At 38.9% G+C, this 12596-nt stretch overlaps 1 protein-coding gene across 1 annotated transcript in view; it reads right to left on the reverse strand.

Moving 5' to 3' along the window:
- The window catches only part of ACTR3 (actin related protein 3), a 32751-nt gene that overhangs the window by 6004 nt on the left and 14151 nt on the right, over window positions 1–12596 (reverse strand). The window contains exons 2-7 of the mRNA XM_079994469.1: window positions 8613–8668; window positions 5506–5630; window positions 4243–4353; window positions 3202–3297; window positions 1003–1110; window positions 116–259 (exon numbers count right to left, since the gene is read on the reverse strand). Coding sequence (XP_079850595.1) covers window positions 116–259; window positions 1003–1110; window positions 3202–3297; window positions 4243–4353; window positions 5506–5630; window positions 8613–8668 — 640 coding nt within the window. The remainder of the gene's footprint in view (window positions 1–115; window positions 260–1002; window positions 1111–3201; window positions 3298–4242; window positions 4354–5505; window positions 5631–8612; window positions 8669–12596) is intronic.

Here is a 12596-nt window from a genome sequence, read left to right on the forward strand (position 1 = left end):
TGAATTGTTAAAGTTAATACCAGTAGTGGCAAAGAACATATATATGCTGTGTCAGTTTTTGAGTCTTACTGAGCCAATCGTTAAATATCTATTTGCTTATTAAAATATACATTACCTTCACCGCTTTAGCAGTTTCCAATGATTGTTCAGGAGGGATTCCTACTTCTCGTTCTCTTAGCAATTGTTGAATAAAGTAAGTTATATCTCGTCCTGCAATTGGAATATGTTTGATACAGCTGCCAATCACATAACCTTCAGCCTGAAAGTAAAAAATAGTAATAATAAAATCCTTCAATGAACTTAATCCCAAATACAAACTTTAGAGACATATTTGTGAACACTTGAGTAGGGCATATCACAAGCAAGTCCCATGTTTCCTTCTCTCTACTATCATCTCACTTTCTGTTACATGGATATTTCCCTTTACAGAACAGATAATGGTGGGTTTTCTACACGCTATAACTTATACCAGCACTTAATTAAAGCATCATCTACAACAACACAAAGCAATCTCTCCACTCTGATTCCTAATGAAATGAATCCTGGAAGTATTAAAGCTCTTCCATTTTTGTGTAAAAAGAGAGGAAATTTTGTTTATCACTACTGCAACTAAAGGATCCAAACTTAAAATAATTCTGAAGATCTCTCTCTCTCTCTCTCTCTCTCTCTCTCACACACACACACACACACACACACACGGTGTGTGTCTTTAACATAGGGTAAACAGATAATGGTAGACAGAGATATATAAGGGGATCATCAGTCTGGTACAGTATAGCCTTCCTCTTTCACCAACTTGTAAGGCAGAGGAGGAGGATTTTCTCTAACTTCTGTCTCCAAAATAAAAATAAGAATAATTTTAGCACAATCTTGTTTGATATATAACACCTAGTTCACTGGGGAAATGCTGAACAGAGCTGCCAAGACTATCCTTCCCATAATAGTGATAGTTTTAGAAGCAGTGGTGTTCCACAAACCACACCCATATTTATGTGTACTTACCACAGGAATGACGTGAGTGACACCATCCCCACTGTCTATAACCGTTCCAGTCAGTGTTCGCTCTCCTACTTGTCTTGATGTCCAAGATGCAGCTAAGGCAAGGACGGCCTTATCCAAGGAAAGAATTTGAGATTTAGTATCTCATAACCAGCCTAAAGGCCTAGTCTTCAAGCAAAGATTGTCACATCAGGCAAAAACCATTTAACATAGTTACATTGCACCATGCAGCAGAAGAAAACAAGAAGTAAGAAAACAGAACAAAGGAACTGGAAATAAAAACCCTAAAAACGGTATTCAAAAATTGGTAGACTTTACTTTCTATAATTGCAGCAGCACCCAAAAGTTAACAAGTAAATTGGAAATTTATTGTAATTCAAGCTTTGGGAAAATCTCAATATGCATTGATATATATAGGAACTACCAGTTAGGTAGTTCCACACTAGTTTTAAACAGTTTTAAAACTCAGGGCCCTTTCTCACATTACCTTGTAACGTAGGGATCACTGCGGCACAGCTCCTTTCTGTACCATGAAGGCAACAGCAGAAGATCTGGCTTCTGAAAGGAGCTTCCCATAGAAATTGCACCCCTTTCTCAGGAGCTGACAAGGGAGCCATTTCCCCATATACTGAATCAATTACTGTGGGCTTTATCTTTCCCGTGTTGGTACCAAGGATATTATGGGTACTAAAATATTATTGTGTTTCTGAAAAGCTTTTCTTTAAGCTAATATTTTATTAAATTCAACAGTTTATTGCAAAGAAATGTCAAATTATTGCTGCAGATCTTCTGCAGAAGAATTTAGGCATAGGCAATAAAATTAAGGAGTGCAATGAAGAGCCGTGCATTCAACAGAACATAATGAGGAGGAACTAAAACACTAATGTAGACACTCAAAACAGAAAGGCTAAGGATCCACATCCTCACAAGCCTACCAAAGACGACAGCTGTTTTCTGGAAGTACGGTAGGTTGAAAAGATTAGCTTTTACAGTAAACTATATATGCAGATCTGAATGGTGAAGTCTCTGAATCATTATCTGACTTTTCTCTTAAGAGGCAAAGTGCATCTTATTCCATAGATCAAACTGAGACACAGAACTATTCTTCCTGTGACAATTTTGCTGTTGTCTCCCCTTTGAAAGAAGGCAAAGCTGTTCTAAATCTAAACAGCTATACATACACATATGGACTTTTGTGTTGTATTTTAAAAGAAACCTGAGGAAAGTGCTATTCAGAGATTAAATGTGGGGCAATGTATGTTTATGAAATACATAATCTGCTTTTCAAAACAAAATTTCAGAACAGCTTTATGTGTTTAACATTGAATTTTCACTGGTATGAATACTTTGCTTAATGAATTTTAAATATTACCCTCTGTTTTAAGGTCCACAAAGGGACATTTTTGGCTTAGAATAGATGTTTATAAATTTATTTATATCTCTTAGCTTTAACAGAGAGCCTTATTGCAAGTTCAGGAAATCTACACAAGTGTAGTGTCCTAATTCAAAGAGCCAACAGAAACAGAGAGATGTATCTTCAAAGGGTTAAGACATTCTTTTCATAATCATATCTTCTAGTGCGTGAACACAGTTTTTTGTACTCCTTTTGTGGAATAATTACAGCTTGTTGTTATTTGCTCATGTATTTCTTTGCAATACAACAATTGGGATCACAATTAGACATGATGGCAACAGCTTACAACCTTGTGCCAGATGACAAACAGGACAGGCGGGGATTGATTTAAAGCATAGCATTGGCTGGTGGGGAAATCAACCTGCTCATATTTCCCCACCAAATATCACTTTTAAAAAGCAGCCACTCTCTGTGACTGGAAATAATGTCTGCCAGAACATTCATGGGAGAAAAACAGCATAAAAAGCTAGGAGACAGAATAGTTCAGATGGTGTAAGATTCAGCTTCCACACCAATCCAACCATGCAAAAAGTAAAGAGATTTGGCAGCAGACTTAATTCTAAACATGGTTATCGCAATGTGGCATCCAGTTTGGCCCCAAGAACAAGGTGAATTGTTCTGGTCCTTTAGCAGGATTAAACCAGAAATTACTTTTTGGGTCAGAGTCCACATGAGAGGTTCCAAATCCAGTGCCAGTCCCAATTTCTGCACAAGGAGCTTGCATATTCTCCTCTTAAGGAACGTTACTTAAAACATTTATCTCAACTGTAAACTAAATTATGTTTCACCTGAACAGCAATGTAAAGCCCGGGAACATTGAAGGACTCAAACATGATTTCTGCAGTATATTCCCTGTTTTCTGGAGTATTTAGAGGGGGTTCAGTCTGTAAAGCAAAATCATCCGGTCAGCTCAGTTGAAACGCAGCTTTTTACACTTGAGTTGTACTTGTAGAAAAACAACAACAGAAGAACTTACTTTATCTTAAAATACCCATTCCTATACACATTTAATGTGTTTGAGCATGAACTATATCACAAATTCAGAAGCATGACAAATCCAAATAATAACTGTGTTTCAATCTACATTCTGGTTCCGGAAGGAAAGGTTAGTTGGACCAATTCATATCGGAATTCACGAAGAACAAATTAATCTGGCATTTCTAGTCAAAATACAGGTTTAGCATCTCAGAGTTGACTATACTACATTAAACGAAGTATCTTTAATGTAACTGTTATAATAATGTGCCTGTGTGTTCATTTTTCCATTTACCATTTTATATAAAAATAGAGAAATTTAACAAGATAATTTGCATCCAATTCTGAAATATGACATAGGGGCCATATAGATCCTGGGCCCATTGTTAAAATCAAAAATGTTCTCATGTGAGTTTGAAGCCACTCAAGGCCTATTTTCTAAGAATCCCAGCAGAAAAAAGTTGAAGAAACCAAATGTCACTGACTAATGCTTGTCTCTAAGCAACAGCAGCTGTTTTAGCAGTCTTAATTCTACTCAAACACCAGATATACCCCTGTTGCATCACTGGAGAAATACTTATGTAAAATGCAGTTGCCAGGACACCATTATTCAGCTCTAGAGAGAGCTGGTGCAAGTTAAAAGAAACAGAAACTGAAGCAGTCATCCAAAATTCAGAAGCTCTGTGGCTTTTAACACTCCAAAAGGAAAAACTCCTTTAATCAGTAACTGCTACCGTGCATGTGTTCAAGCTGCTACTTCTGCCTCAACTCTCTTGCAAGTTAAAATTTATTCTACACTGTGTGCTGAGAGGATGTTGTGAACGTTTAAAAAATAGAAGATAGGCTGTACTCACCAATAGAAAATAATGATCTTCAGGTTCTGCCCTTAAATATTTAAAGATTACTTGTTCCATAAACCTCTCCATCAAATCCCAATCTTCAACTATTCCATGACGGATGGGCCACTGTTGAAAATGTTGCAATTAAAAGAGGGGGGTTTTTTAAGGCATTTTAAGTTATGTTAGAGCTACATAAATATAATTCTGTATGAAGATCTAAAGAACTAGTCTGCAAGGTATTTGCTCAGCGTATAAGTTGTTCAAGATACTTATTCTTGTGTGTAGGATTTAAGGACTACATCTCAGTCTTTTCAAACATCCTAGATAAAAACAACAGTACTCTATATCCCAACTATGTTTTACACAGCTATGTTGCTCAGCTGAATATCAACTTAACATAAAATCATAAGACCTGCCCTGTTGGATCCAAGTAAGGGTCCATTTAATCTAACATCTCACTCACCCCCATTAGCAACCTCTGGGAAACTCACAATGAAACATAACGGCCAAATTCCACTGATAATTATTTAGTTTCTGGATGCACTGTTGATGTAAGTAAGATACAACATAACTTTTACTATATTGAAAAAACAAAACACCGGATTCCTTGAATGAGGAAGGCAGGCACAAAACTATTTAGGTGAAGAATGCCACCAAAAAAATTAGTGACACAACTCACCTTCTTCATGTTGATCTATGCTATTTCACTGCCTAAAAGGATCTTTCACATTAAGATCATTTGTTCCTCTTTTAATTCAAAGAGAGCTGGATGGTCAAAGGTAGGCCCATATAGAGCGCATTTTGTTTGGTAATGTTTCATGCTGGTTCTGAGTTATGGCATTTGGCTAAGTTTTTTCTAGTGACTTGCACACAAATGTGGTAGTTTGGTCACAGAATGTGACCAGGGGACCATTTCTTCAGCGAGATGGCTGTGACCCAAGTGATGGCCCTTCTCTGCTGTGACTTCCAAACTTTAGAATTACATTCCTGAGGATAACACAACCTTCTTCATTCTCTAAAATATTGCTCTGAGATATTGGCTCAACTACCAGGACAGAAATGTATTAAATAAACTTGCAATCTTATAACCACAAAATATTTTATTTATTCCAACCAGAGACTTGCGAGTTGCAACATTATCATTGTTTTATGGTACTTTATGCATTATCATTCTATAAAACAACCTCTGTAATGAGCAGGCAAATCTCTACGGCAGGGTAAATTGGTTGTGTGGTTTCTTTTTTATTAAAAAGTAGCAAAAGTTCTAGTTGTAAATACCTTTGTTGCATATGTTGGTTTTTCTATTGCTTCATCCCCAATAAAGAAGTCTAGGTCATCCACACCTTTCATAACCCTTCTCTGTGCTTGATCAACAACCTTGGCAGATTCCTTGATAGCGATACCTTAAATGGGGGGGGGGGAGAGTTGCAGTCAGCCGAGACAGATATGTATCCTAAACTTTCAAAGCGATATTCATTTTGTTGCAAGTACTGCCAAGGAGGAGGTTATTCATTTAGTGGGTACACAATCTAACTTTCTAAATAGATACATTTCAAATGACTTTGAGGAATAGACTTCAAGACACCCACAAGGAAAGTAATCTGTAGGTGCAGTGTGCTTCTGCCACATAAATCTATCAGGAACTCTCCAGTTCTATAGCACCAAGGAAGGAACTCTGTACCACTTACTGTATGTACCCTCATTGCAGTTATATGTCTCCATTCCTACGCAATAAGTTACTGGAATTTTATTACATTTCTACAGCTTCCCTTTTCTCATTTAGTTTCTCATCCCTTTTCTCATTTGGTTTCTCCTGGCCTCCTTTTCTACCACATCGCATTAATCTCTCAGCACATTGCTCTACAAATCTCACATTTTAGTTCTAAATGTACATTTTTACTGAATAAGCAGAAGTGTTATAATAGAAAATTGAAGTACTGGGCCAATCGCCCTGGCCAGAAAGTTTTATTTGTTTGTTTGCTTTTTGATTTTAGGTATCCTTCAGTCATTTCAATTCAGTTTTATTAGATCTCACCGTCACAACTTGAAGAAGCAACAGATCTTGGGTAGGGGATGGGGTGGGAAACAATGCAAAAAGCCTTTCCAAACTCCACTTAATAATTTTGCCCTTGTCCAAATTTAAGATGTAGTGGAATTATTTTGGGCAACTTCAGAGCAAGAAGAAAAGAAGAAAAGAAGAAAAACAGCACCCTAGAAAAGCAGTGCCCTGGAAATTACGTCTGGGTAGAAGAAAAAGATGGGAGTTGTGCCGGCAAGAAAGTGGTTGTCTTGGATTTGTGTACCGCAAGAATAAAACGCTTTAAAAACAAATAAAGTTGTGTTTGAACTGCATTGGGCATTAGTGTACACACTGATTAAGCCTCTAGTTTAAAATCTTTAAAAGAAAATTCAGTGATAACTTCTTCGGAATAGTTCATTCACAACTGCAAGTATGTTCAGTACTGTAAAGATCAATCAATCAATGGCATTTTGAGCCATATCGCACCATCACAAATTAAGGGGGGGATGGGACCTGAATATAAAGGTAAAGGTAAAGGTACCCCTGCCCGTACGGGCCAGTCTTGACAGACTCTGGGGTTGTGCGCCCATCTCACTTAAGAGGCCAGGGGCCAGCGCTGTCCGGAGACACTTCCGGGTCACGTGGCCAGCGTGACATCGCTGCTCTGGCGAGCCAGAGCCGCACACGGAAACGCCATTTACCTTCCCGCTGGTAAGCGGTCCCTATTTATCTACTTGCACCCGGAGGTGCTTTCGAACTGCTAGGTTGGCAGGCGCTGGGACCGAGCAGTGGGAGCGCACCCCGCCGCAGGGATTCGAACCGCCGACCTTTCGATTGGCAAGCCCTAGGCACTGAGGCTTTAACCCACAGCGCCACCTGCGTCCCACGCGCCACCTGCGTCCCACCTGAATATAAATATGACTAATAGTTTCCTCCAGCATTAGCAAAGAAAGCAAGAAAAGGCATAGCTAAATTTCTGAAAGCTCTTCTTACCACATTGATTACCTTAACCTCCTTCTACCTGTTAAAAAGCCTATCTCTGCAGTAAAAAAAAATCCACAATTATGTGAGATATTTATGCAAAACTACATGTCTAATGTAGATGTTTCAAGTTGCAGTGCACAATCATTCCTTATGAAGGATGCCACCAATGCCACCCTTCAGGATACTACAAGCTATAATGAACATGAAGAACTTGGCTAGATGGGCAGCATATAAATGTACTAAATAAAGGATTCCCTCCACCCAATCAGCAGCCATTCCAACCAGGCTATCAAAGGAGAAATGAATAATGCAAGGCCTCTCCATCGGTCCTGCTGAAAGACTAGGGTCCACAAGCCTTCTCCCATGATACAGAAAAATGACGAGAACAAGTTTATATTCTCATTTTCAAGGCAGCCCGGGATTGTTTAAATTAGTATTAAAAATCAGTACTTTTCTAATAAAGATAATCCTATTCTGGAGCATGAATTACAACAAGCAATTGCACTTAGTATAATTATTCATGAACTTGGCCTTTGGGGATGGAAGAGCAATAGATGTTTTCATTTCATCAGCTGATATTATAGCCCCTTGAGCAGCAGTTCCTTTCAGACAGAAATAATAAATTGGTGTGAGTTTTCTTTCTTGAGAGCAGCCTCTCTCAACCTCGGGTCCCCAGATGTTGTTGGACTGCAACTCCCATCATCCCAAGCAACATCTGCAGACCCAAAGTTGAAAAAGGGCATCTACTGATCATATGAGAGTTCCGTAACAGTTTTCCCATGAACAGACTTGAATTTCACAGGACACATAGAAAGAATAAGGCACACAAAGCAAGAGGAGCCAGCAGCACTTGCTAATCTAGGGCAGCCAAGAAACAGAACAGCTGGGGAAAGATCCTCCAAGACTCTGCACTGCAGTGCTAGAGTCTAATTAGAATATCTTTCGCTATTCTGGAGTTTGTTCTTCAAGAATGATTTGAAAACTACACAGTAATTTGCATCAGACATTGTATCAGTTGTATACATAATGCTAAACCACACTATGGCTGAACATTAATACACAAGTGTGTAGGTACTCATAGTAAACATCACAACCATTTCACTCCTTTCTTGGTTCTCTTGCTGCCATTATTCCCATAACTTTAAAAACTTACATCTCATGATTTGTGGATGAGGCAAACCACAAGCCCAGGTTCAGATATAACCATGGCTTAGCTCCACGTAGCACAGTAGCAGAATGACTACAGGAGAAACAAAGTGGCTGCAATGTTTACTGGGAGGAAAAAAGCATTTAAAAATATACACCTATTCTTGAAACTAAGAACTGGATATACCGGTATCTTTGAACACAAATATAAACTGATCACAAACATAAAACTTACATGATGGAATGATGAACTGTGGCTCTGTATTACCAGCATATCCCAGTTTGGTATACCTGTAAAGGCCAAGAAACAGTAATAGGTTACGTTACCAGTCACCAAACAAAAGGCAGCACTTACAAACCAATGTCATAAAAACAGATACTGATTCACAAAAATATTCCCACTGATATCCCATCACTGATGACTCTTACTGTGAATTTTTACCACTTAAAACACCAGACCAATTTGAGGATTTGAATACCTGAAACATAACTGCTTTCTTGATAACCATGATGCCAAAGCTATATTATTCAACCCTTAATCCACATGAATTATGAAGATGGACTGCTCAATGCAATATTATTGTTCTAGGAAGAAATCCTAAACAGCAAAGGCAAAGGTTCAAGATACATGCATGCAAAACCTCCATGTTTTTATGAGTTTTGCTGCAGCCAGTAAAGTAGCTGAAAAGGTTAGCAGCTTCTTCATTTAGAATATGTTTCCCTTGCTAAATGAGGTGATCAGCTTAGCTACAAGTTTCAAAACCCATCTAGTTCTATGCACATTTCTAGAATTGCAGCTTTAATCTGTTAATTAAGGAAAGCAATTATCTTGCCTCCCATGAAGAACAAATATCACCATTCAAGTCAAGGGTTTCAGTGTTGCAGTCCATATTTATAAGACAATGTTGGCTTATAAGACAATAAGGCTTCCTTGAGATTTTAAAATTTAATCTTAAAATACCATTTTTAGCATTTCACAGGACTTAGGTGGTGCGTGCTGTAAAGAAGTGTATGTGGAATGAGCTATTGTAGATCATAAGCAATTAACCATATTTTACTGAATCATAGCCACTTCATGTACTCACATCTAAGTGATCACACTGTACTTAGTACTTTAACATACAGCAAAGCAATGCCTGGCAACCATGCACCAATTTAACAACTTGTTCTCCCTCTGTCTCTCGTCCCTGCATCAAACCTCAGCTCTCTAAATTTTTCACTTTTGCTCTTTTGCAAATGGTGCACAACTAATTGCTTTTCCTTCACACATTTGCCTTTATTTCCTATCAAAGGCAAAGGCTTTTTAAAGGTCTTTAAAATGCCTCCGTGCATTGCACTTACCAGAATCCAATTTGCCTTCACCATCTGGCAATCAATGACATGTACTTTACGCCTTGCTTCTTTTCCTCTTCTCCATATCCTATACTTTTTTAGATTATAAACTGCTGTTTATTTTAAAAATATAGTGCCTACTATAGCTTTTAGTCCTTCAAATAATGCAAGCAGGAGCTTTGTTACTGTTGGAACACCCAAAATATCCTTTTGGGGAACAACTGTGCAACACACAGCACCACTGACTGCTTAAAATATCAGTACAGCACCAGTCCAGAGGAGAGAGCTGGACCTTAGGAATGGAGAAAGAAGATAATCTACAACAGGATCACACATGTTGTCTGCTAGGTAAAAAATAGAATAGAATAAATATCACAACAGGATCCCTAGTATTTTTAAGTATGTGCCATTTACTCCAGGCAGTGCACAGAAACTGCTTCTAAATAAAAATCCCATTTTCAAAAATGCTATTCAATTATGTTTAACTCAGGTAACTCATACTTCTCAATTAAATTTGTTAAAATTTTAAGCATCATGATGCAAACCTAGTGGAATATTTATAAGATTCAGTAACCTGGGAAATAACCCATAAACTCATCATAAACATTAGTAAGAAACATACAATATTAACTCAAGCAAACAATGCTTGTGATTTAGAGAATGTTTCAATACTAGATTTTAAAAAAATTAATGGAGCAATTATTAGATATTGCTATGATCATTTTAATTCAGCTAAAGCTTTGCAACCCTTTTCTTGGTCCAGTTCACAAAAGCACCATGAGAAAAGCTGCTGCTAATGTGCATTTTTATATGTGGGAATGGATACTGAGCCTCTGCTATAGCACATTTGCAAAGCTGATCAGGGTCCGGTATGGTTTCAAATTAGATGTAGGAATGTGTGTTGAGATTCCTCCATTGAAGGGTGTTGGACTCACCTAGACTCGCATAATGAATTCGTCACAGATATGGGACTTCAATACAGGTAGTCCAACTACTAGTTGGTTGTCACTTTTTGGTAAGTAAAAGCTAACAGATACCTGCAGTCCAACAAAGTCCATTGCAGTGCATCCAGCACAGAAGGCATTCACATGGAAATGGAGTAAGAGAAGAGAGGAACTATCAATTCAGCTGCTTGTACTCCCAACAGAAGAGTCACAGGAGCTTTATTACAAACAACAGGGAATTTGCCCCCAAAGCTGTCCAGATCAAGGTCTCATAAAACATTACTCTAGCTCCGTGAATTAATGTAACTGGCTTATGTTCATGTTTATATTCTCCTTATGCTACTCTGCCTTTATCCCACAGCCCTACTTACTTACTCTTAATATTATTATCTCTATCCCCAAATAACCTGCATAAGTATCAGAAAACTACAGCAGATGTCGCCAAGCATCACATAAATGAAACTGGCCACATGGTAAGCCAGACTGAAGCTCAACTAATTGTCCATGATTTAGACCAAATTTATCTTCATACCCAACATATGTGAACAACTCAATCCAGGTGAGGGTTAGCAATTACCATGATTGAGGACAAGTGCAATGGACTTTCCAAGTACAGTCTCTATGAATACAGTACCTAAGGTGTGGGTGCCTTGCAGGTCAAGAGGTTAAACACAGCTATTAGTTGAGAAGGTGGCTTGTTCTGCCACCACGCATACACTCTACACAGTGAGTGTGCCCAAGTCCAGATTAGAATGGGTGCTGCTTATCAGGAATGATAAATTCTGCAACAGCCAGATAAGAAAATGAATTTCATTGTATTGTAATCACTGCAACAAGCTTATGGCTGACATTACTCAAGTTTCAGAAAAATCATTCCTAGTGCATGGAACAGGGAGAACCTACACACCCTGTCATGTAGAGTTAAGGATGCAACAGGTTAAAGAGTATAATTTTGAGATATTCTTTAAGACATCAGACCTATCTTCCTATCTAAGAAGCAAGAGTACAAAGCTTTTAACACAAAAAGCTCCTACCAACGTTAGGAATAGAATAGAATTTTACAAACCAATGGATTAAATTTCAGTTTGTTCACAGTCATCTATATCAAGACTGTCTCCAGAGCTCAAGAGTTCTACAAACTTTCTAGGATTAGTAGGTAAAATGTGAGACAGTTGGGTCTCTGCTGTAATTCAACTGAGATAAACTTTTTCAAAAATAAAATGTTATAGAAAATTGGTTATGGATGACTTCACCTAGATGTTTAACGCAAAAGGTAAGATGCATGGGGGGGGGGGCAGAATGGAACACTGCAGCACCACAGGAGTCAAAAGATATGAGGTGTTGCAAAAGTCACAACAGCATCACCAGCTGAGTATATCTGATCAGAATGGACTGAAGCCAGATCAAAACTGCCATCCAAGCCCAGCCTAGCAAGACAACACAAAAGAATACAAGGTCTATGACAGTGGATTTCAAGCAACACTGGCCTCCTTCCTTCCTTCCTTCCTTCCTTCCTTCCTTCCTTCCTTCCCTCCCTTCCTCCTCTGATGCCCTCTCGCGTCTCTGCCTCCCAAAGGCCTGCACAGATGTTCGTTGAGGCCCTGGCTATAAGCTCCCCAGGTGAATGGTGCCTCTGGGGTTGGCCAGCAGGTGCTTCCCAGGCCCCTGTAGGCAGTGTGAGGAGCCACCTCCCTTTGGGGCAGGTGGGGGGGCTGAGAGACCAGGGGCAACCAGTGTGGCTGCCCAGAGGACTCCATAGGAGAGGGGAGAGGAGGCTGAAGGAACCATCCATAAGGGAGCATGTTTGAAAAAGAGTGAGAGGCTGCCGGCTCTGCAGGCAAGGGGTGACATAACTGGGCTCCTGAGTACCACAGGGGTGCCTCAGAAAGAATGTAGTTGGTCAAGGGAGCCGTGGACTCAGAAAGGTTGAAAACCTCTGGTCT

Source organism: Podarcis cretensis (genome assembly GCF_951804945.1).
Source record: "Podarcis cretensis genome assembly, chromosome: 1".
NCBI classification, from domain to species: domain Eukaryota; kingdom Metazoa; phylum Chordata; class Lepidosauria; order Squamata; family Lacertidae; genus Podarcis; species Podarcis cretensis.